The sequence below is a fragment of the Buteo buteo genome, chromosome 1 (assembly GCF_964188355.1).
Source record: "Buteo buteo chromosome 1, bButBut1.hap1.1, whole genome shotgun sequence".
NCBI classification, from domain to species: Eukaryota; Metazoa; Chordata; class Aves; order Accipitriformes; family Accipitridae; genus Buteo; species Buteo buteo.
In genome coordinates, this window is record NC_134171.1 from 28,054,644 (window position 1) to 28,080,316 (window position 25,673).

A 25,673-nucleotide genomic window follows, 5' to 3' on the forward strand; every position below is an offset into this window, starting at 1 on the left:
GTGCATGTCGTTACACATAACGAACAACATGTGTTGCTAGTGCGAATGTGTGATTTAGCTACCTCTGCAGTTGCTTTTTTGGAATTGCTCAGATGTGGAATCTATATACCTTGCTCAGTGGTGGCGATATTTGAAGATAGTCTGTGAAGCATATTAGTTTAATTCCTGCTAATAGAGCACCCTCTTGGATTTGTTGGTTGGTATTTTTGTCTCTTGGGACAGTGAAGACAATATCCATTTAGGAATTATAGGATTGTTATGTATTTATTTACATTCTCTGTTATTGCACATGGGTAAGCCAATACCTATAATGCATCAAACTTAATCTGTGTGTAGCAGGAACGATGTTTTCCTCCAAATATGGCCGCTATATTATTATATATGCTCTGGATCATGACTTGGGATTCATGGCTCCTGTCACACTCATTCTCCACTCAAGAACATACTTCTCTTTCCCTATATATTTTCATGAATTTGCTGAAGGACTCTCTTTGCCCATTACTACCCAAATTCAATGTGATCAGCACAGCACAGTGAACTATGCTAGCAAATTCACTACTGCACACTCCCATGCCGGTATATGCAGAACTCTTGCACCCTCTGCACTACATATCAGATACTTTTATGCAGCCTTTTGAAACCAAATCATTGTAACTTAAAAAGGAGTATGAATTCTATATTGATATCCTGAAATTAAATCTCCGTTAAATGGTTTCACCCTCAAAATATACTCCTTCTTGCTTTATTTAGCACACCTCTAGATTGCGAATCTGATAAAAATATGTTTTCTTAGCTAAGTGGTCTGCTGGCATTTCTGAAATATTTTATGTAGCTACAGCTGAAATCCTGATTAGATTGAGCAACTGAGAAATATAAAGCCAATACATATAAACTGAGCAGTGGCCCTACACCTGCGTGTTCTCCCAGGTCTGTGAAACCTTAATGCAAAATTGTGAAGTAAGGAAAAAACAGAGGAACATGTAGGCAGTAATAAAGCTAAACTAGGAAAAATACAAGCTAGAAAAATACCTGAACAGACAATGCCAGCCCACGAAGACTTTGATAAAGAGTAACACATGGAAAACATAGCTGAGAACATGACATTGCTCTGCTTCTAGAATTTTCAAAGCACAACAGCGAAGGCCAGAACAGCCATGTGCTGGCAAAGCAGCAGACACGTAAGGCAACAGATCCCTCTGTAATGCCAGTAAACAAGTATCTCAAGACAACAGCATTCTATGCCTTGCAGCAGCACAGAGATTTTGCAATCACAAACGAAGCTGCTCTTGTGAGCAGTTTCTTACCAAAAAAAAAAAAGTTCCAAAACCTTGTAAAACTTGTAAAAATAGTTTGTGCTCTCTATAAATAATTAATGGTGCCTAGAAAAAAATACACAGGCAAGATATCCCAGACACCGTTGTTGCTAGGCCATCACGTAACAGCAACGGGACCAAACTGCTGCGTTGGTTTTGGTTTTTGGACAAACAGCCAAGGGGGAAGCCCTGCGGAGGCTCTCCTCTGAGACTTCTGCCCTGCTGAAGCCGCACTACGAGGCCGACGGAGGAGGCCCTGCGGGCACAGCTCGGACCCCGACGAGAACCCCTGCCGGCCGGGTCCTCAGCCGGGCCCGCCTCCCCGGCGGGGAGCCGACACCGAAGGTGCGGACAGCAGCCGCCCACAGCCTCCTGCGGCGAGGCTGGAAATCGGCTCCCGAGGCACACCGCGACCAGCGGCGGGAGAGAGGGGACCCGGGAGAGCGGCGCAGGGCGGCATCCGGACCGCCCTCACGGGAGAGAGCAGGCGGAGCTCTGACCACTTCCGCTGCCGCCGCCGGGAGGCGCTTCCGGCGCGTGAGGCGCCGCGTTCAGCGTGGCGACGGTTTAGTGTTCGCCTCGTGCCGTGGAGCTCGCTCTCCTCCCGCGCGTGGGGCGCGTTGCTAGGCGACGCCGGAAGGGCACGGGCACGGGCACGGGCCGGGGGAGCCGTTGGGGCCGGGCTGAGGGGAGCGGAGCGGAGCGCCGCGTCGCGTCGGCGGGCCGCGATGGTGGCGGGGGCTGCCGGGCGCCCCTCGGCGCTGTGAGCCCGTGAGCCCAGCCCCGAGCGCCATGGCCCTCGCCGGCAGGACGGCGGCATGGTGGGCCCGGCTGCGCAGCCCCTGCCCCGCTGCCGCCCCGCTCTGCCTTCCGCCCTGGCTGCCGGCGGGGCCCGTGGCGTGCGAGCGGCTGTACAGCTCCCGCGGCAAGGTGAGTCCGCGGGGCGGCTGCCCGGGAGGGGTAGGGGGTGCGGGGAGTCGTTTGGGCTGCCCGAAGCCGGCCTGCAGCGGGTCCCCAAAGGCAAGGCGGCGGTCCTGCGTGTAGAAGGTGGCCTTTCCCGACAGGCGATGTCGTCCTGGAGGAGCCGTTTCCCGCTGCGGGGATGTGTGCGTCCCCTGGGCAGTAGGAGGACTTGCCGTTGGGAGCCGAGGCCTGCTGCTTGCAAGGGACACGCCAGATAATGCTGCGTTTTGAGGCTAGCAAAGAGCTCCGGGCTTGCTTTCTTCTCTGCCTGGCCCGGAGCTGCCATGCGTAGCCTGTGTGAGAGAGAGGAGCTTTGTGTATCTCTAAAATGGGCGACCAGAGTTTTTCAGTAAAGTGTTAACTGACTGCTATGAGGGGCCTCCTGGGTCTTGATGCTGGAAGCTTTGAAAAGCAAAGGAGTCGCTTTTCTTTAAAGTGTGGTATTAATTGGAATGAGCAGGAATAACACAAAGAAAAGTTTTTTAGTGTTGGACCTTTATGTGTGCAAACCAAGGAAGTCAGGCTGGTTTTCTGCATTTTTTTTTTTTTTTTAATTTAGCCAAGATAACTGTTATCTGTTCCTTTTCCACAAAGTCTGCTTGCTCCTTATGACGAGTTCACTGCTACCTGAGCTGCTAGGTAACGTCACTCTATTCTTATCATGCTTGTGAAGAATGATGTCCATAGTGGTCCCTTGAATCCAGTTTTTCTTAATCCCTAAGTTTAGTATTTTAACAAACTTGAAACCATTTTAAGTTTTCCAACTCCCTATATGCATAGGAATGTAGTACCTTTCACGACGCTTTCCAGCATACATACTGATTATTCAGAGTAATAATAAATATATATGTATGTATGACTAAAATGAAATGCTAGCATTTTCAACACTGATGACAATTTAAGTTTTTGTATCTCTGTTCAACCTATGCCTCTTCTAGAGAAGAGAGTTAATTCTTTTTTTAAAGGCCAAGTCATATTGTACATAGAGACTGTAACCATGGCTTACGAAAATGAATTTCTGATTTTCAGGAAAAATTAGATATGTTGATGTATCCTGTTGAAAGCATTAGAAACTTCAGTATTATAGCTCACGTAGATCATGGCAAAAGCACGCTAGCAGACAGATTGCTGGAAATTACAGGTAAGTGTTCTCATTTTATGATACCTTTTCTTGACGTGTAAGATGGTGTGTAAGTTTCTGTAGCTTTGACTATTACTAAAATTTCTAATATCTTTGGTCTTCTAGTGCCAGATTGCTTGTGCTTTTAGGCTGCCAGTTGTGTGGTGTTACAGATGTGAATATGATATACTTTCTTTCTGGTTGAGATCTGCCTGCCAGTAGGGGTTGGGAAGTGTGTAATTCACTCAAGGAAGTATGTATTTCTGAAGGAGACTGAAAAGGAGTGTACCTCCTTGTTCAAGATGCTACTCCTGTAATTCCTGACCAATTGTCCATTAGACTGGTACACAGCATGTTTATGATGTTTACTGCCAGTGTTTGGGGTGGACAGAACGGAACTGTCATGACCTAGGAGTTCTGGACAGAGTAGTTTTCAAAAGTGTTACTGAAACAGGGAGGAACTTCAGCTGCCTGTACTTAGATGAAAGTAATGATATGTCCTCTTGTGAGCAAACCATGAAGAGCTGGCTTTCATGGTGGTGAAGCTCACTGGTACTGAAGCTGATATGATGCTCTGTAGTAACTTTTAGAAAGGTACAGCCTTATGTTGATTTAGATTTAGTGTGTAGAATAACTGCTAGTAATTAAGTGTAAAATCCATGGATTCTCAGCTGCTATACGGACTTGCTTTTTCCTTCACTCTGAGTATTGGTGAAGTTGTGTTACTTTCATCTTCAGAGGTATTTATTTTGTCCTCATCAGAGTGCTTCTTGGACTTAAGTGTTTTTATTTCTCTGTTACTGTTGAGCATAAGGAAAACTATCCCCCTTTTAAAGTGAAAGTGAGAAACAGAAGTGCTAAGGGATCTTTGTAACTGTAAGTTACTCTGAAACTAGGCTTTCCTTAGAAGAGAGAGGCAGAGGTTGCTTTAGACAGTTCTCTAAGGTAAGCTGTTAAGCAATTGCTGTATCTCCCAAGTGGAGACTAATTTCAGGGCAGAGCTTAAATTAGCTACTTCAATATACTCTTTAGGAAGAGTCTTGATTTTCTCATTTAAGGGATGAGCAAAACAAAACTTGGGAAAGAAGCTTTTGATCAAAGTTATTCTTTATGATTAGCTCCTATGTGTCACAGTGGGCAATTTTACCTGATGCCTGTGATAGAATGGGGTTTTGAATTCAGGTCTGTCAAGCTCTATGGTAATGCTTTGTTTGCACTTGAGATTGGCACTGGTTGGAGCTGTGGGCCATGGAGCTCCTCTCAAGTGATAGGAGGTGAAGTTTCTTTAAACATCAAAATTATGTAGCACTGAATGGAATCATTGCTACTTCTTAATATCTGATTTAGACTTACATGATGTTTTGTATCCTGCTTATTCAATATTTTATATAACTTCATATGTAAAAATTTATTTAACAAATGTTGAGTTGAAGCATAATTTTATTCTTAAATTAAAATGTAAGTTTAGTTTAATCAGATGGAAAAGCTTCGTTTGCAGCTGCAAGTCCCGTGTTCTCTTGGTTAATGGCATTTTCAAGAATATTTATTTTGGGAGCTAATGTTCTAAATGAGGTAATAAAACTGTTTTTTTTATCTTAGGAACAATTGCTAAAACTGACCGTAATAAACAAGTGCTGGATAAACTGCAAGTGGAACGTGAAAGAGGAATTACAGTTAAAGCACAATCTGCATCAATCTTTTACAATCATGAAGGAGTAAACTACCTCTTAAATCTTATTGACACACCAGTAAGTTAAGTATAAACAATTTTTAAATTGCACAAAGCTAAATGTCTTTATATTTAAAAGTAGGAGATTTCTAGCTTCTTGTGTTTATTCAATTTCTTTTTTTTTTTTGGTAAGAATTGTGAATATATGTACAAATGAAAACATCATAATATAGAAATCTTTGCAAAAGACTCTAGAAATACCTGAAATTGTAAACATTTATTTTCTCCACAGGGCCACGTAGATTTCAGCTATGAAGTATCACGATCACTGTCTGCCTGTCAAGGTGTCATACTTGTAGTGGATGCAAATGAGGTGGAGTTCTTAATTCTTGTTTTCTACTTGGAATTTCAGCAATTTCTTTAATCTGCATTGTTTTATGTTTTTGATCATCTGTAATACAAACTGATACTGGCAACATTAAAGCTAAAGGACACTATAAGCCAAATGTGAATAAATTTATTCTGGAAACTTGAGAAGTTTTATATCCACTGGATTAATGGGTTCTTGACTGATCTTTCAGGAGAAGCAGGAGAGTGAGGGAGTTAAATGTTTGTAAGGTGATGCTCATAAATTTATGAAGTCTATACTAGGAGCGAAGTGAAATTAGAGATCTTAGTTGTACTTTTATTTGTACAGTGCTAGAAACATTTTAAAGAATCAGTTAACAGATGAATATGAGGATTATGGGATCATGATTTTAAATATGGACACATTCTCACAAAGTATTTTGATAATTTTCTCTATGGCATATTTATTATTGGATTGTACAAGGGTCAAATGAATACTACTTTTTTCCTTGTTAGATGAAAAAAAAACCCAAAACCCCAACAACTAACTAACTTTCAATGCTTATGAACACTTGCTCCTTCCTAGCTTGATGAGCAAGCGGACTTCTTAAGTAAGCTTTGGTAATATGTTTTCTAAATGTGCTGATGTTTTTATATTTATTGTGTATATATTTTTTATGTTATGTTTAAATATTATGTGATTGTTTGGTATTCAGTATTTGCCTTTAAGTCAGAATGCTTACACACTCAACTTTTTCATTATAATTGCTAATGTTTCTTCTGCCAGCCTGAATTCTGGAAGTAACTTTAAAGGTTTAGGTCTTCCATTCTTTGCATTCTATATATTTTTTTCTTTTTTTTGGGGTGGGGTGGGGTGGTTTTTTGTTTAATAAATGTTCTTTGCTTCTTCTTTACATTGACTAAAGAGTTAGGCCCATATCTCCATAGTGAATATCCCCATATAAGTAATTTTCCACTTGATCTGTTGTAAACAAAGGGGAAGACAACAAGTAACAACTTTTTTTTTTCCTTCTCTTCCCCCTCATCCCCCCTTCTGCCCTCTCCTGTCCAATTGCGATATTAGGCTTTATACTTTCATTCATTAGCATCTCTATCTCTTTGTTTTCCCTTACCTGGTACTTGAATCTGGAAGGTAATCTTCCTTTTTTTCTAATGAGAGCTGTTCTTTTTTCCATCCTTCTGAAAGAAATGTGAGGTACAAACCTTATAATCTGTTTTCTGTTTTGAAAATAACTGTAAGGTAAGTTGAAGGTACGTTCCTGCCCTCTGGAGCAACTACAGTCTTATTACCATGATAAACATCCCTTTGTCTTAGTCCATTTCTGAATAGTTTGTTGTGGACAAAGCATCTGTTTTTTGAGGTACCTGTTATGATCTTTGCTATTCAGAAATAAATAACAAAATTATGTACTTGGTGCATAATGTATGCATAATACTGTGCTATCTATAAATAATTCCATGTAAGTGATCACACAAAGCATTATTAGTTCATTTACTTATATTCAGATTACAAGAAATGATAATTAGGAATGTGGTTTTCTTTCTCAGCAATGTGTATAATCAATAACCTTTACTTATTTTCCATCCCCCACATGGAGGAGTGGCTAGACTAGCGAAGTAATCTGTATAGTATGCATAAAAAAAAACAACCCCAAACCACCAAAACTCAGGAAGATTCCATGTTAAACTTTTTTATTGCTTATTTTCTAGGGTATTCAGGCTCAGACAGTGGCAAACTTCTATCTTGCTTTTGAAGCACAACTTGCAATAATTCCTGTCATAAATAAGGTAATAAAGGTTGTTTAAATGTTTAGAAGATTGATAAGAAAAGTATTCTCAAATAGAAGTATATAATGAAAAAATAACTACAATGTAATAACTGTGTATTTGCTGTCTGTTTAATATTTTACAGTAATTGCTGGAAACTTCAGTTTTTATTTCATAACATACATGTAGAAGCATTTTACAAGCAGCACTGAAAAAATATTGGAGTCTGTATGGTAAATAAAGATCAGAAGCATTGTGTAAATTGTATCTTGGTAAGGAAATCTGAACCAGTTATCGTTTGCAAACAAATAAGCTTGATGCAAACAAGGGCTTATGGTATGAAAAACAACTGACCACTTAGGTAATATTCAGTACTGTGTATTTTATCCTAATGAGAACAAGCTGAAGCTGTGGCATTCCAAGGTTTCAGATTGTATCGATGTTAAATACAGGTGAGAATGTCTAGCTGGTGTGGGCATTTGGGCATGAATGGCCAGAAAAGTGCAGATTAACCTACATTTGTTCTGCCATGCTCTGAGCAGGCTGGTTATGATGTGGCCTTTGTACAGCCCCCATAATCCAAGGGAAAATGGTTAGCGGCCTGCTACACCACTTAGACACACACAAGTCCATGGGGCCAGATGGGATCTACCCAAGGGTACTGAGGGAGCTGGCAGAAGTGTTCACCAAGCCATTTTCCATCATTTATCGGCAGTCCTGGCTAATGGGGGAGGTCCCAGTTGACTGGAGGTTAGCTAATATGATGCCCATCTACAAGAAGGGCCAAAAGAAGGATCCAGGGAACTACAGGCCTGTCAGCCTGACCTCGGTGCCAGGGAAGGTTATGGAGCAGATCCTCCTGAGTGCCATCACACGGCACATACAGGACAACCAGGGGATCAGGCCCAGTCAGCATGGGTTTATGAAAGGCAGGTCCTGCTTGACCAACCTGATCTCTTTCTATGACAAGGTGATCCACTTAGTGAATGAGGGGAAGGCTGTGGATGTTGTCTACCTAGGCTTTAGTAAAGCCTTTGACACCGTTTGCCACAGCATTTTCCTGGAGAAACTGGCTGCTCGTGGCTTGGATGCATGTACTCTTCGCTGGGTAAAAAACCGGCTGGATGGCTGAGCCCAGAGGGTTGTGGTGAATAGAGTTAAATCCAGTCGGCGGCCAGTCACAAGTGGTGTTCCCCAGGGCTCAGTATTGGGGCCAGTTCTGTTTAATGTCTTTATCAATGATCTGGACAAGGGGATCTAGTGCACCCTCAGTAAGTTTGCAGCTGAGACCAAGTTGGGCAGGAGTGTTGATCTGCTCGAGGGTAGGAAGGCTCTACAGAGGGATCTGGACAGGCTGGATCAATGGGCTGAGGCCAATTGTACGAGGTTCAACAAGGCCGAGTGCCGGGTCCTGCACTTGGGTCACAACAACCCCATGAAACACTACAGGCTTGGGGAAGAGTGGCTGGAAAGCTGCCAGGCAGAGAAAGACCTGGGGGTGCTGGTCAACAGCTGGCTGAATACGAGCCAGCAGTGTGTGTGCCCAGGTGGCCAAGAAGGCCAACGGCATCCTGGCCTGTATCAGAAATAGTGTGGCCAGCAGGAGCAGGGAGGTGGTTGTTCCCCTGTACTGGGCACTGGTGAGGCCGCACCTCGAGTCCTGTGTTCAGTTTTGGGCCCCTCACTACAGGAAAGACATGGAGGTGCTGGAGTGTGTCCAGAGAAGGGCAACGGAGCTGGTGAAGGGTCTAGAGCACAAGTCTTGTGAGGAGCGGCTGAGGGAACTGGGGGTGTTTAGTCTGGAGAAGAGGAGGCTGAGGGGAGACCTTATCGCTCTCTACAACTACCTGAAAGGGGGTTGTAGTGAGGTGGATGCTGGTCTCTTCTGTCAGGTGGCTGGAGGTAGGATGAGAGGAAATGGCCTTAAACTGTGCCAGGGGAGGTTTAGATTGGATATTAGGAAAAATTTCTTCACTGAAAGGGTTGTCAGGCATTGGAACAGGGTGCCCAGGGAAGTGGTTGAGTCACCATCCCTGGAGGTATTTAGAAGACGTGTAGATGTGGTGTTTAGGGACATGGTTCAGTGGTGGACTTGGCAGTGTTAGGTTTATGGTTGGACTTGATGATCTTAAGGATCTTTTCCAATCTAAATGGTTCTATGATTCTACTAATCCTGCTTTTTGACAGATTTTTGGCAGCTGGGGTTTTTTTTTAGATTACAGATGAGAGCAATTTAGAAGGCTGTCAGTGTGACCTTAGGTTGTCTTCTATTTGTACATATACACTTGCCTTAGTGATGTGTAACTTGTGTAATTTCTGTGTCACTTAGTTGACTCTTTAACCTGAGAACACTCAAGACTCCTATCTGTGGATAGGACGGTGTGTGGATAGGAAGGACTTAAATAATTTGGAATATATGTAACAATCCTGTAGCCTATCATAATTTAAATGTGCCTGTTTATGAACATTGAAATTCCTTCCATTTAAAATATTTTTTTCTTCTGGTGAATCTTTGAGTGGCTTTTTACAGAAATAACTTGAAACGTTCTTGCTATGATAATCCATATGTTTCTCCATGTGCTTTAGTGTTTGGTTTTTGTTTTTTTTTTTTTTTCTTTTTGTTAATGATTACAGAGGAGATCCCATGAGTAGCAGCTCGATATTTAAAAAAGTATAGTCTTAGTTTTAAATGGAATCCAAATGTTGTGGTTTATACAATTTTTGTGGGCTGTATGATTGGAATCACAAGATTAGTTATTGCTTAGCTTAAATTAATTGCTTTTTGTAGATGTATATTGTACTTAATGTTTGATCCTATAAACAGTATAGGTAACACTTATGCTTTCAAATTACTTTGTAAAATAAAGATTTTTACCAGCTCTTGGACAAAGGTGTTTTGCCTAATGAAACAAAAAGTAGTCTAGTTACAGAGGGGATCCTTCCTGAAGTCAAGCAAGGAAGACTTTTTCTAACATGAATCTTGATAAAGATCTTTTCCTGAAGACATCCAGTATTTACTCATAAATACATAAAGGTTCCTTGACTAGTATATTTGGAAGCTACAGTGCTGGATCACATGGAAGATGTGGTTGCCTGTATATTTAGCAGTTTGTTGTTTTTCAGATTGACTTGAAGAATGCAGACCCTGAAAGAGTTGAAAAACAAATTGAGAAGCTGTTTGATATCCCTACAGAAGAATGTGTAAGGGTAAGATCTCTTACAGTTTTATAACATGGCTGATTGTATAACTATATGTACTTCTTAGCTAATGAAAGACATGTACACGTAGTAAAGCAACAGGGTGTCATCTGTCTGCCTGTCTTTGTCTGACATACATTAATTTCTTTAAAGATTGTCTCCTGGAAAACAAGAGTGGAGAACATACTTGTTGGTTAAAAATTCTAGTATGTCTTGATGAATGACATCAGATACATTTAAAATTATTTCTCATTGTGGGTCCATAAATTGTTTTCATTTTTATCCTAACCACAATTGCCATTCAGAAGAGGAAAAAAAGTTACAGAATAATTTATAGTCAAATAACCATTTCATAGTAATAGCATTCTAAAGTGTTATTCAGAGTGCTTTTATGGGTAGTAATATCTGTGGCCACCAAAACTGTCTAAGTAAACATGACACTATTTAGTAGATACTGAATGAGTGTAGATGCATGTCTTATAAAATTGTTGTTGGACTTTTTTTTAGATTTCTGCTAAACAAGGAACAAATGTTGAAAAAGTTCTTCAAAAGGTCATTGAGAAGATTCCTCCGTAAGTCTGTATTTTGATTATGAACCATTGTAAAGTTAATTAGGAAACCGTGAGTTGCATGTACATGGCAGTAGTTTTGTACTTAATATTCATCTGATTTAAAGTTAATAATTTAGGAAGAGATGTGAGAGAAATCTAATGTTGGAGCTGATTAAGTCAGTTTCAAATTGCAAATCAGAAAAAATGACACCAGATTTGAGATGCCTTTTAAAAAATGAATGCGTGAATGTCAGTAGACTTTATTCTTAAAAAGCGGGAGAGGAAAATTGATTCAGTCTGAAATGAAAGATGAGAGGTAGGCCACTAAAGGTGATACTTATGACTGTTTATACAGCTTCCATGAAACTCAGTGTTTGAGGATGTGTGCTGTTACTCCTTTCAAACGTTGCATTGTTAAAATGATAAAGGTAATTGAAATCTGTGGTGTTTAGAGTTTCATATCCTGAACACAACCTTTAAAATAGACTTTTATCTAAGAACTTGATGACAAAGCTGCTAAATTACAGTTGTTTCAATCAGCATATTGTGTTTCATTCTTTTTTTCCTACTATTAGCTAATAATTGTAGTCCTCATATTAGTTAATAATTATAGTTAAAAAAAACCCACAATGAAAATCTGAGATCAGGTTTCTGTGAAAGACGGCAAACCCAAAATATCAGTAGACTTCTTGTTTTTAAACTCAGCTGTTGGAATGTAACTGTTGAATTTTTGTTGTCCCCCATAATATGATATTTTAAGCATCAGTTTCACCTGTTGTGAAATGGGTATGATGGATATGCATTTGTTTTTGTTCTGTTTGTACTGCTATTGTATATGGGGGAAATAAAATGTAAAGATTTGCTGCATAATACATGGTGAAACACTGAAATTATGTCTGGTAGGTATTTACTGAAAATTACTCAGTTGTTTTATCTATATTAATATGAAAGCTTTGGGGAGGGGATGCTTGCTCATTCAATATTGAATGAAAAACACACTGCTTAATATTTTGTTTTAAATTTTTTGTGACAGACCCCAATGTAATACTGCTGATCCATTGAAAGCCTTAGTGTTTGACTCCACCTTTGATCACTACCGAGGCGTCATAGCTAACATCGCACTCTTTGGTGGGGAGATTGAGAAAGGGCATAAAATTGTGTCTGCACACACAAAGAAAAGATACGAAGTTAATGAAGTTGGAATTCTGACTCCAAATGAACAGCCAACGCATAAGCTGTAAGTAAAAATTTTTTACAGTGGAACAAATCATAAATTGATATAAGATACAAAATCCTGCATTTCTGTTTGATTTTTGCTTTGAATGGTAAAGGCTGGGAGATATGTGGGTTTTTTGTTCTTGTTCTTTGGTGGTGGTGTTTTTTATGATTATTGTTTGTAATTTAATGCTTGCTGTCAGTCTCTTTCATTTTGGGCATACTGAGGCAGAAGCTTTTGGGGACTGCCTTTTGGGCAGTGCTAGGGGGAGGAAGCCATTCTATCATCTACAGTACATGGAACATCTGGACAGCTAGTTGTTTTTTTTAAAGACTAGCATTTGATCCTCTTATTCAGCTGTCCAATTTATTTCTAGGAACTACCTTGTTTGAGAGTGGAAGGGAATGGGGCTTCATCTTAGTTATTGCTGCAGCATATTTTGAGGGTGAAAACTTAAAATCCATGAATTCAACACCTTCCAGAAACTGGCTCCTCATGGCAGCAGTGGGAAGAAAATCAGGTACTTAGAATTAGTGGAGAAGCTTTATCAGTTTGCATCCAAGTATGTGTTAATGACTTTCCTGAGAGATTCTCAGTGAGATTACGTTATTGCGTGTGGTGGGTTGAACCCAGCCAGCAACTAAGCACCCAACCAGCCACTTGCTTACTCCCTCAACCCCAGTGGGATGGGGAGAGTATTGGAAGAGCAGAAGTGAGGAAAGACTCCTGGGTTGAGATAAAGACAGTTTAATAAGTGAAGGAAAAAGAAAAGAAATAAAAACAAGTGATGCAAAGGCAATCAATTACTCACCACCTCCCACAAGCAGACTGATGCCCTGCTAGTCTACAAGTAACAGCCACCTTGGAAAGACTACACTGCTTGTTTTTTATTGTCAAGCATCATGTTATGTGGCATGGAATGTCCCTTTGGTCAGTTCAGGTACTCTGTCGTGGCTTTGCCACCTCCCAGCCTCTTGCCAACCTCTAGCCTATTTGCTGCGAGAGCAGAGTAAGAAACAGAGAAAGCATTCACATTGTGCAAGCACTATTCAGCAATAGCTAAAACATTGGTATGTTATCAACACCGTTTTAGTTATGAATCTAAAATGCAGCACCATATGGGGCTGCTATGAAGAAAGTTAACTCCATTTCAGCCAAAAGTAGTACACTGTGTTTTAGTCTATCAGCCATGGGTTCCTCTCCTAACGGCATTATGTGCAGATGGAAGGCATTTGTCTTTTGTTGTTTCTGCCACTTAGTGTATGAGGCTTGCTGTGCTGGCAGCTGGGAACTGTTCCGGTTCTGAGATGCCTAAGAACTTCCCTCCAGCTACAGCCTTCAAACTGGGAGTAGCACAGAATTCAAAATCCAGAACTATAAATGTACTGTTGAACTGTAACAGAAATAGAGCTACTTGAGTCAACAGATAGCTTGTCCCTTGAGACAAAGCTCACAACTCAGAGGAGAAACAACTTAAATCTGGCTTCTGGGCTTTTAGGTGGGGTGATTTATTTGCATTTCTGATTGAGCTAAGTCAAGTGGGAAGAATAGTGGAAATACTGATAATGCCAAGAAGCATGTCCATATAATGCCAATTTTATTTAGATATGCTGGACAGGTGGGCTACCTGATTGCTGGAATGAAAGAAGTAACAGAAGCCCAAATAGGAGACACACTGTTTTTGTATAAACAGCCAGTGGAGCCTTTGCCTGGCTTTAAGTCAGCGAAGCCAATGGTTTTTGCAGGTGAGGAGTAAACTGATATGAAGTGGAATTACTTCTTTCTAGTAACAAGAGTAAGAGAGCTATTAGAGCTTTTAAAAGAATATACGTGTATATTAAGAGTTGTGAGGATTAGAATTTTAGCAAAGTTAAGCTAAGAGGTGTGTCATTTATATAGCTTCGTGTAATTTTCCCTGTGACTTGACAGACAGGATTAATAATAGTTGCAGACTGGTTTTATATAAATACAAGACTAAAATGTATTTTTAGCTATGATTATTATTATTATTATTTAGCCATTATTATCAATAGCTTCTAATGCCAGTAAACTCTTGATAGCTTGAAAAGGGTTGAGGCTTTAAAAAACTAAGTCCATTTTGGGTAATTCTTCACCTAGATAATCAGGTTTTCATAATTATTGTGACTTTTTTTTGTTTTAAAAATTAGTAGCTGTTTCTTTTCCATTAAACATGGTAAACTGCCAAAGCTAATATTCGGAATGATTCTGTAAAATACTTGACTTTTTAAGCTTATATAGTTCTGTTGAGCTGTTTCCACCAGCTTCAGTAACTACTACAAATACTATGGAGGATGGCTTTAGAAAGAACTAAATTCTGGAAATCACTTTCTAGACTTGTGAGGGTATGTGTAAAACTCACTTGAACTGTCTTGTGGAGATTAGGTGGTCTGTCAGTGAATATAGAAAAGTGTAATCCTGTAAATAATGTTTTTTGTACGTACATGTGTTGCTTCTTGGTGTAGAGCAATGAACGCTTTCTGAACACACGGTCATGTGAAAAGTGATACAGTAGAATCTATTTCAGGTAGTAATTATACAGAGAGCTGCTTTTATTAGTTTCAAAAAAATATAGAAACATTTGCAACTTTGTTAGATATGGCACTTTTTTTTTGCTGTTCACTCTTATCTTTGAAGGAGCATCTCAGTGAAATTTGCTTATTCAGTTATGCTTAAGCTGTATGTTTACACCCAAGCCCTGCAAAACAGTGGTTTTACTAAATTGTGCATCTTCCACAACTGTGAAGGATTAGATGAGTACAGTATCCTTACCATTATGGTTTGAATGTTAATTCCTGTTTTTATGAGATAATATAGAACTTTATTACATTTTAACTAATTGGGGGGGAGGGAGAAAAAAAAAAATTCCTTACATTGTTTTTCACATTTTAAAGTTGGAACAGAAAGTAAGCTATTTCTGATTTTACTACTGTGTTCACTGTAAGAGGCATATTTGAAAGCTAAGTGCACACTAGATAAAGCTCTCTATCACATAAATTCTATCTAACACGTTTTGACAGGAATGTATCCTGTAGACCAAACAGAATATAATAATCTCAAAAGTGCTTTGGAAAGGCTGACATTGAATGACTCCAGTGTAACTGTTCATCGTGACAGTAGCCTTGCCTTAGGAGCTGGATGGAGGTGAGGCTTTTATACTGCTTTCATTTTTGGAATGGTTCATAAATTGAGAATGCAAGTTTAAGTTAGCCGAAGGTCAAATTAAAATGAATTCAAGATTAGGAGCTTTAATTCAAATTAATGATAGGTAAAGATCAAAAGCATTCTTATGTTCTGTACTCACGCAGAGTATGCAATTTGTTGTGATTGATAGTTTTTGTTCTCAAAGACTCATACTATTCAACTGTAGGATCATTTTGAGATTGTTTGCTGTGCCTGATACTGCCAGACTAGCAGTGTAAACATGCTGGGGAGGGGGGAACCAACACTGTGAAATTCCAGGGGATATAAAAATACTTTCACCAACAGGATATTTTTTTCCCAGGTTGGGTTTCCTTGGTCTTTTACATATGGAAGTTTTTAATCAACGTTTGGAGCAAGAGTATAACATGTCTGTTATTTTGACTGCACCTACAGTTCCATATAAAGCTATTCTTTCCTCAGCAAAGTTGATAAAGGTATGTTAAAGTTATTATAGCTTTATATAAATAGCAGCTTAAAAGCCTCCTATAATAAACATGTACACTTCTTCTTTTAATGTAGACTTTATTTTATGGCAAATGTTAGAAACACCAATATTTAACTTAAAACTTTTTTTAATTTTTTTTTTTTTTTTTAAAGAATGTTAACTTTCCTTCCTCTTTCCACCTCAAGCACTCTCTTTTTACGTCTTATACTTGCCCTTGATACAAATGGGAATAAAGGACACATTTCTTGCTGTATTCTTTTAAGTGCACACTGACTGGACCGAGTTTAAAGCAGGTGAAATAATCTTCCAGGTTTTATCAGTCAGAAAACATTAACATTTTTAGGAATAGCTTGTAATGCTACTGTAAGACTGGCAGGGGCTGGTGAAGACAAGTAAGTTTTTGATCACAGTGAAATAGCCATGTGCAAACTTCACTGAACTGGGTGCAAAAAAAATTACTGTGCGCTTGATTTTGGGAGAGAGAGGTGGACTTACGAACACCTGCTGAAAGGAGGCTGCAAATAGGCTGGCTCATTATTATCCAACATGTACCTCTAAACATGACAGAAAATCTGTAAATTCGAAACAGCTTGTATAAGAAAGGTTGCTGTACTTGCAAGGTGTAAGGCATAGACCCTTTCTCTCCAGTTGTTTTGCTTTCTTCCTTAGGCAGTGTAGCAGCAATGAATGAAGTAGTTGACACCTTTGGTGCATAAGTGATTCTGGATTGCTGATGTGGGATGCTGTTTTCAAACAGTGCTGGAACTTAGGTCATTGTTCAAGGACACTGCCTTGTCAGTGGAAGTGATATAATCACTTGCTTTGGTGCGTGGAGGAAGTTGTATGTACATAAGAAGCATGACCTTCCTTTTATCCTTACTTCAGAAGGATAACTCCAGCCCCTATCGGGATGTTGGACTACAAGAAATAGGTAATGAAAGCACTTGCACAGGAATCGAAAACTTAATTTCTAAGCCCACTTCAGCCTGCAAGGGAGCCTGAACCCAAAGTCCTATTTAGAGAAGAATGTCCGCAACACCGAACTGCAGAATACTTGGAGCAGGTCTTTTCTTGAAGCTGTGTCTTATACCTCACAGGATCAGGATGGAGTAAGAAGAAAGATCCTTGCTCTACAGGCAAGAGAGAGGTCGAAAGATGGACAGAAAGGCTTTTTTATTTCTAACTCTAGGTTGTAGTCCTAGTTCTAAGCAATTCTTCTGTTTAAAATTCACTGGATAAAATGCTTAAAAACTCGTTTTCCTAGTGAAAGTAATTCCTATAATCCTTCTATATAATAATATTTAAAGATATGCTGATGAGGGACTTCTGTATGCGATGTTGAAATCTCTTAAAATTGTGCGTGGTATAAATTTGGGTTGCATAATTCGCATGTGTTTCCAAGCAATTGAAACATTTTTTAGCATTTTTTCAGTGCTGTTTTTGTCTTCTTCAGTGTTCAGTCTACTTATTTCAAGATTACAGTATCTGTTTTATTTGTTTGTTTTCAGGAGTATGGTAAAGCAGAGATTACTATTATTAACCCTGCTCAGTTTCCTGATAAACTTTCAGTATCTGAATATTTAGAGCCAACTGTTCTTGGTACTATTGTAACACCTCATGAATATATTGGAAAAATAATCGCTTTGTGTCAGGTTGGTATATAGTTTTAGTTTTGTCATTTGTATTTCTTAAGCTCGCCATATCATAATTAAAGTGAAGATACTAGATATTTGTACTTAAATAATATCTTTGACAGTAATAATTAAAGTATTTTTTATTTCAAGAATATTTAAACTTTAAGTGTAAAATTTCTTCTGAACTACAAACTCTGTATAGTGAAAGTTAGTGATGAAGCTCAGTTACAGTAAAGTACTTAGTCAAGCATCCTGCACTAGACAAATTCATAGCTACTTCTGTTTTCCTGAAAGAATGGAATCTGCAGCAGGGGAATAAGATCTATTGGTTTTTAGAAGTATATTCATGGAAATACAGCTTCTGTCAATACTTTACTGAGGCTTCATATATGTTTTCAGTACTTCACTGGAGTACATTTATGATAGTGATGGCCAAACACATTTCCCCAAGTGTATTTGGAATAATTTTAACAAAATGTTTTAACTGTTATACATATTGAATTTATATAATTTCTTACAATATTTTTCTTAGCTTTTAACTTTTCAAAATACATAAGAGTACAGTACTTGTATGTCCGTACAGTGAAGTATAAGATCCATTAAAAAGAATTCCTAAAATAACTTTGAAGAACACCCTCCTGGCAGGAAAGAAGATGAGCCTGTGAGTCCTACTGTGTAGTACTCCAATGTGTGTGAAAATCTAACTTCAGTGAGACTTTATTGACAAATAATTATACATTTAAAAGGCAGCAGTAAGCAGAAGCTGTTAAGGATTTCAGAAATTCAGGTTTTAGAGAGGGTAGACTTGAATAATTTGTCCAGTTAAGTAACAACCACTTCACTTACGGCAGTGCTGCAATTTGTTCTGGGACTTTAGCAAACTACCAATAAGAAAGTTACTTTGGGGCTTGAAGTACAGGAGTTCTCTTGTGTAACTGGATAGCTGTTTATTTTAATTTGCTTTGTATTTATTTTTAGAAAACTTCTGTTAAGGGAAACTGAAACAATTTTTATTTGTCTAGGATCGTAGGGCAGTCCAGAAGGATATGTTGTACATTGATGAACGCAGGGTTATGCTAAAATACCTCTTCCCACTGAATGAAATTGTGGTGGATTTTTATGATGCTCTTAAGTCTCTGTCTTCTGGTTATGCAAGGTAACTACCTCCTTTGTACCTGCTTCACCTTGCCCCCACCCTGGACCCTGAGGAGGGGCGGGGGGGGGGGGGGGGTGGGACAAAAAAAAGATCTGAGGAGAAGATATGGAAGGGCACAAGTGAAGAATATTCTTTTATGATGATGCTGCAAATCAAGTCTTACTTCACCTTTAATGAAGTAGACTCACTGTGAAAATTGATGGAAATACATCTTGAAAAACACTAGAGTGCATCACTACCTAATATTAATTTTCTTTGGTGATACATGTATTTTTCAGGTGTGACATATGAAGTGGCACATATGAGTAAGATCTAGATGGTTCTTACTTGTCTGAAGTGACAATAGGCATTTTCTATCAAAGGAATCACTGAAAATTTACTTCTTATTGTATTGTCTCTTGGTGGAAAAGGGAAAATAACCAAATACTGATTCTATAGCTAGTAAAAAGAATCAATTAACTATATTTAAAATGACACTTACTTTACTTACATGCTTTATTATTGGAATAAAGTAAATCATCTGTATTTTGAGACAAAATGTTCTGCTGTGGGTAGTTTCTATAAATTCAGAGGCTAGAACAATGCTGGGTTTCCTTTGATACAGGCATGATTGCAAACAATGTTGCCTTGTCTTATTTCTTGATTTTTATTTCCTAATTGACTCCCTCATGTTGCTTGTGTGTTTAATGCTCTCAATAATCATACTTCTGTTATATGGTTCTATTCACACAACTATGGTTTATCTAAGCCAATTAAGACAGAATTACTTTCAAATACTCTCAAAGGATTTTTTTCCCCCTTTGTTCTGGTATTTCTGACCAGGTTAGTGGTATTGGCATTCTCCACGTTTATACTTACATACAAGATATGTATCTATATATATCAATATATATGTAAAAAATACATGTATATTTGCATCTCCTCCATTTTAAGAACTTTTGCAAACTGACACACAGATAGCAAGGCCCATACCTACCAAAGGAGAAATAGGGTTTGGAAATGAAGAGGAAAACTTCATTGTCAGAGAGGATGATAATAGGGGTCATATAAAAAGTCTGTCAAATGAGAGGATGAAAAGAAAACAATCCAGTGTTAGTATTTGATTTGTGTGACATCAAGGATGTTTAACTGTTCAAAAGCTGTGTTGAAGGGTTCTGTTGCCTGGAGCTTTAAGGAACTTCCAGCTGATAGAAAAGAACTGTTTGAATAAACACTTCAAGAGATTGTAGCAAGAATGTAGATTGTTGATTGATTTAACTTCGCTCAATAGCTGGAAGACAGGATGATGTCTTCTGCTGCCTTGGAGATGAGATTCATCTGCAGTAAATTTCTAGTCCAGTCTTGCATAAGGGAGATGTACTGAGAGACTATTAAAAACTGTGCTCCTATTTTAATACAAAGTGTGAGTGTTTTATTAAGAAATGTGTCTAAAATTTAAAATTTGTGGAACAAAGAATGCAGAATATAATTTTTTACAAAATCATCACTAACTTTTAAACTCCTTTTGTTTAGTTTTGATTATGAAGATGCAGGATACCAGGCAGCAGACCTTATCAAAATGGATATTCTTCTAAATGGAAATCCAGTTGAAGAACTGTCAACGATCATACACAAGTAGGTTGACTGGATTCTCTGCTCCAAAGAAATAAGACTTCCTATTAATATACAATGAAAACATATATATGTATCACTAATATATGACAAATATGTATGAAAAGAGCATTGAGGATTTCACCACATCACCACTTTTGGAGATGATCTGAAAAAGAGAGGCACTTAAGTGCTAGATACACTTTTGTGGTAATGTAGAGCAGAGGGCAGAAGGAAATGCAAAATGCCTATCTTTTAAGGAGCTGGAAAAATTTAAATACAGACCAGTCTAGGAGATGCCACATGAATCGTTTATGGTACTTATTATTTAATGCTGAAAAACTGGAAAAAAATTTGATTTTTATGCTCCCAATAATTCCTGTTCTATGGAAGTGTGTTGTTATCTTGTCTCCAGCCAGAGCACCAGGAGTAAGTAAATATTTACTGGATGTAATTAACTCATTTTTTTTGCTAAAATGATTCAGTTTCCCTAAGTTTCTCAGGAATTACTGTTTTGCTGGTGAGAATAATATCTTCATGTTTCCAGCCTCTCCCCTTGCTTTCTTCTTACAAAGTCTTTATAAGGCTCCCTTCTGTAACTTCAGCATCCCTTTCTAGTAATCCTGAGGTCAACTTTTTCAGGGTTTGGTTTGGTTTTGTTTTGGGTTTTTTTTTGTCCTTCTTAAAATACTAATTTGTAGTTGCTAAAAATTTGTATATTTTCATATTTTTTACATAACTGCAATCCTGAAATCCATGGAATTCCTTAATTTCAGAAGGTCAACATAGGAAAATAAAACCATTACTTTGTTCAGAAAGATCATGGGCTGGAGTGGAGCAACCCTCTCTTATATATGTGCTACTTAACGTGTTTTTCATAAATACGCAGTGTTTAGCAGTCTACCTGCATCTCTTTGAAAAGATGCAAAATAGAGTGGCCAGCCTTGCAAAAGTTAGTTATTGCTTTAACATGTGTTTCTTGATCAGTTTAGCTTACACTCCTGAACTGTTTTGCTCAATAAAGCTGATGATAGCCTTTTTTTTAGCTTTAGATTACAAATTATTTTTTAACTTGTAGTCAGAATTCATTCTGCTCCTGCTTCAGTTATTCTCAGCGTCCTCTCACTGTAAATAGACTACATCTGTCTATATAAAAAGAATTATTCTGAATTACATTTACAGAGAAAGACTTACCAAGATTACTGTAAGTTCAGTATTAAACTAGCTGTTTTTATTTGTCCTAATTATACAAATAAATATCTGTATCTTCTAAAACTGTATTGCTTAATGAACATTACTTAAGTATTCATGCTTAAACTGTTTGCTTTATACAGGTAGCAAGGAGTCACGTTGTTGAAAATAGTTGTACATGTTTTCATGTAGCAGCTGTATGTTGCTAAAAAATATGTGCTAAATATGGATGTGTTTAGAGAGAAGAGACCCATTTGTTTCCAATGCCTTATGAAAGTATCTGTTTAGTAGCTTTTTCAGACCTTCTGTCATTTTCTCTTTCCAAAACCTTGAAGCATATGCAGATGCTGAATATAGTTGGATAATTTTTATTAGCAGATGACAGGAGTACATTAAAATTATTTTTTTTTCCTTATTATATAAAAACAGATGTTTTAAAAATATTTCTGTAATATGTAGATCTTTTGACCTTTCGGGCCTACAACCAATGAAAATCCTCCTTAACCTTCTAGTTTAAAATTGCATTTGAAGCTGTGACAGTATTCAAAATGGCTTCAGTGTGATAGGTAAGCAGGGTGTTTATTATAAATATTTTAAATCTATTTGAAGACCTTCTGTTAATGCAGTGTTACTGCCCATTTCATACAAACAGCTGATATAGAGAGACCACCCATTAGATGTAAAATTATTATTTGATCAGCTTATCTTTTGAGTTAAAAAGAGGAAAACCTCTACTAAAATCCATTTAAACAGTTTGGTCTATGGCTATATTTTTGGGGTTGTATTAACTCTTTCTGAAAACAACTAGTGACTTTCTTTTTTAGTGATAAGGCATATGCTACTGGTAAATTCCTGTGTGAACGTTTAAAAGATGCTATACCGAGACAGTTGTTTGAAATAGCCATCCAGGCTGCTATTGGCAAGAAAATCATTGCAAGAGAAACGTAAGTGAAGCCCCTTTGTTCCCGCTCTTGTATGTGTTACTGGACCTCTTGGGGGGTGGGGAGGGAAGAAACACCAAACATTTGAGCTGTTACTATGACTAAGGACTTTGTAGAAATTTAATTGAAAAAAAGTATTTTTATTTTACATTGCTTATGGTCATCATTGCATTTAGTGGGTAGAGTATAACTTGCAACACCCATGTGTCCACTTCCTCTTTGGCAGTGGAAAAAGTTTCTTACTGCTGAAAAAAATTAGCTAGTTGTGGAATAGTTTAATCTCTGGGAGAGTCAGCAAAAAAAAGAACTGAAGTGTGCTGTTCCAAAGGAAGTATGTTGCAAGCTGAACACACAACTATTTCTTAGCAGCACTCACTTTTTTTAGAGCAAACCGTTTCCTTGATGTTGTGTTTCTTGTCACGTTTTTGCTGCTGCTGTTAAAATAGGATCTAAATTGTGGTAAAAGAATTAAAGGTAGGGATCTAAGCAGCGGTGCTGTAAGAATTTGTGTGTACATATCTATATGCACACACATATGTAACACTGTGAATCACAGCAGAAATCCTAGATAAAAAAGAAAGATTGTAATTTTTATGTAATATTATACACCTTAAGGGGGTATTGCTAGAATTGAGAAATGTGAATTAAGACTTCTGTTTAGAGCTTCATCTTCTGTATACAAAACATGAAAATGTCATGATTCCAATCCATCTTACAAAACTAGTGGAAAAACAATGCTTAGCATTTTGACAACTCGGTATTTAGCTTCACATATAGGAGAAGTTCTAATGTGTTAATGTATATATTGTACTCTATTTTACAGGCTGAAAGCTTACAGAAAAAATGTTGTGGCAAAATGTGTAGGTATTTTTTTTCACTTTTTTAAATGAAACACAGCAAGGACATGTTCTGCTTGTGCTCCTGAATGCCAATGGAATATTAACAGATACTTTTAAGCTTTCATTTTAAAATTCAACTCATGTAACCTCTAGTTGCAGCTTGCAGTAAGAGTGGATCAGAAAGAGTAATGGCTTTTTCAAAATTACACACTTAGAGTGAACTCGGCAGAGCGTGTCTGTGATCACTCCTGTCTCCTCACCATTTTCTAATAGTTGTAGATATATAATAAATGTGTGTGTGTACACAAACATATGTGTAACTTCACGTTTCTTAAATTATGTTTCTCAGGTGATTTAAGAAACTGTAAAAGTGCTTTTTTAGAGACTTGATTGTGATTAGACTTTCACTTGGGTTTTCAGTAATACGTCATGATAAGACCTTAAATATGCAATAGTTGCCTATCAACAAGACTCGACAAAGCTATAGAAAAGTGTGATGCCTCTTACTTGTCTTATATGTAGCTCTCTGAAGCAAACATGTTGGAAAAATTAAACAAGTGTCCCTTTCTCACAACTATTATAGAATTCTTCTGCTAGGCACATATGTGGGATGGTGTTTGTTCAGCATTGTACTAAGGGTTCAGTTAATTTATCTAGATGTAAGCACCTAGTGCTAGTCAAGATGCCACAGCGCATCTGAGCTGGCATCCTGCTGCTATTCCAAAGGGATTTAGATATCCTCCTATAGGTTGTGTCTAATGTTAGCCAGGCTTATGTGAATGTATACATTTAGGTAACTGAATTCAACCCTCAGTTGTCCAAATGAACATGCTTATTTGCTCCCTTGTTAATTAGTAGCCTTTTGGCATGACCATTTGGAGTATAAAATAATCCTTTGTCCTACTACAACTAGCCTTTCTAACTATTTTTAAGCCCTTGAGTTTAGTGTTGCTGAAATGTACTGTAGTTGCATTTAAGCTTACTAAAACATCTTTTCCTTTTCATAGTATGGTGGAGACATTACAAGAAGAATGAAGCTTTTAAAGAGGCAGGCAGAAGGGAAGAAGTTGATGAGAAAAATTGGCAATGTGGAAGTACCAAGAGATGCCTTTATACGTGTTTTAAAGAGACAAACTGACAAATAGAGATCAGTGACGTGCAGTTGATTATTCTTTCAACTTTTTGTAGACAGTAGCAGAATGAGCTAATGTATAATTTATCACTGTGAGAGGGAACATATTTGAGTTTAAGTGGTGTAAATTAAATATATGTGGGAAATAAATTGAAAGGACTATGTACTTAAAATGTACAGATACTTGTAGATTATTATGAAAATAAAGTTATTTCGCTTGACTGAATCCAGAAGATTTCATTGTATTGTTTTTCATTGTATTTCATTGTTTTCATACTTTTAACACTTAAATTTTAACATAATTATGTTTTATTTTTGCATTGCAAGTCTTTGTATGAGAGGTATGTATAGACAAACAGTGCTGGGTTTTTCTTCTAAAAAAAACCAACCCAAAGTTTGAACTATTGCCAAAAAAATTTCAAGCTACTTCCTGTTTTACTTTCTAAAATTGCTGTTGTCAGGAAATCATGATGATACTGGGACATTGCATCAGGAAAAACTAATCATGACTTTTTTTTAATGTACCACACTATTTATTTTAAACTTGTTAAAGTGTGTCAGTTTACCATTAATACAGCCTAGCTATGCTAATCTCCAAAGAAATAGTAAGTTTTAATATATTAAAACACAAGATATAACTGCTCCACCAAAAAGACCAATTCAAGTATCTCTATCACTATTATTATTCCTCCCCTAAAAAAGCTATCAGGAATGCTATCTTTAAAGATAGCTTTTAAGAAAGTACAGATATCTTTAAGAAAGCAGAGATAGAGCAATACATGCTAAGAGCAAAGGAACTAAAGCAAGATTCCTGGCCCCCTCCCCTTAAAAGTTAGAAAAAAGTTTAACAACAGAAACATACTGGAGAACAACTGAAGACTATGAAATGGCCTGTGTTTCACAGAAGTTCTAGTAGTTATGAAGGGAGAAGAGATACTAATTCTGTGCTCTCCCATGTCTTGACAGAACACAAAAAAGGGGCTTCAGTTGGTAAGGTTGCCAAGAGAGGCAGATGACTGAAAGGTGCTCTGTAATAAAGAATAAAAATGAGGAGTTGCAAGGAAGAAAAAGCTTTTAGAAGTAGAAGGATATAAGCACTATGGATTTCCACTCATGCTTGAACCTAAATTCTGTTGTTTCCTCAACAGAATTCCCAGTTTTGCCAGAGGATGGATCATGATCATCAAGACAAATGTGCTTGAATTCCTTTAATAGTAATAGTAACCTAAATTCAGGATTATTTTTAGTCTCACACTTTATGTAATACAAGTGTTTACTTTATAAAGTCTTTCTTAGCTGTAAAGACTAAGAATAGCAAGCCTAACAATGCATTTTGTGGGTCATATACTACATGAAA

General features: G+C 37.8%; 1 protein-coding gene across 2 annotated transcripts; it reads left to right on the forward strand.

The window, feature by feature from the left end:
• Positions 1-1,852: 1,852 nt before the first annotated feature.
• On the forward strand, positions 1,853-24,542 carry GUF1 (GTP binding elongation factor GUF1). 2 transcript variants are annotated; one of them, XM_075025220.1, is made up of 18 exons: positions 1,853-2,243; positions 3,306-3,417; positions 4,996-5,144; positions 5,358-5,438; positions 7,145-7,222; positions 10,325-10,408; positions 10,907-10,971; positions 11,984-12,187; positions 12,642-12,686; positions 13,772-13,911; positions 15,205-15,328; positions 15,690-15,822; positions 17,342-17,485; positions 18,490-18,623; positions 20,136-20,237; positions 22,229-22,348; positions 23,169-23,205; positions 24,192-24,542. In XM_075025220.1, the coding sequence occupies exons 1-18, from the start codon at positions 2,106-2,108 to the stop codon at positions 24,327-24,329; spliced, it is 2,028 nt and encodes a 675-aa protein (XP_074881321.1). In that variant the 5' UTR covers positions 1,853-2,105; the 3' UTR covers positions 24,330-24,542. The 2 variants fall into 2 exon arrangements, with proteins under 2 accessions (XP_074881321.1, XP_074881312.1); XM_075025211.1 differs by lacking the exon at positions 12,642-12,686 and having other exon boundaries at positions 1,854-2,243.
• Positions 24,543-25,673: the final 1,131 nt, after the last annotated feature.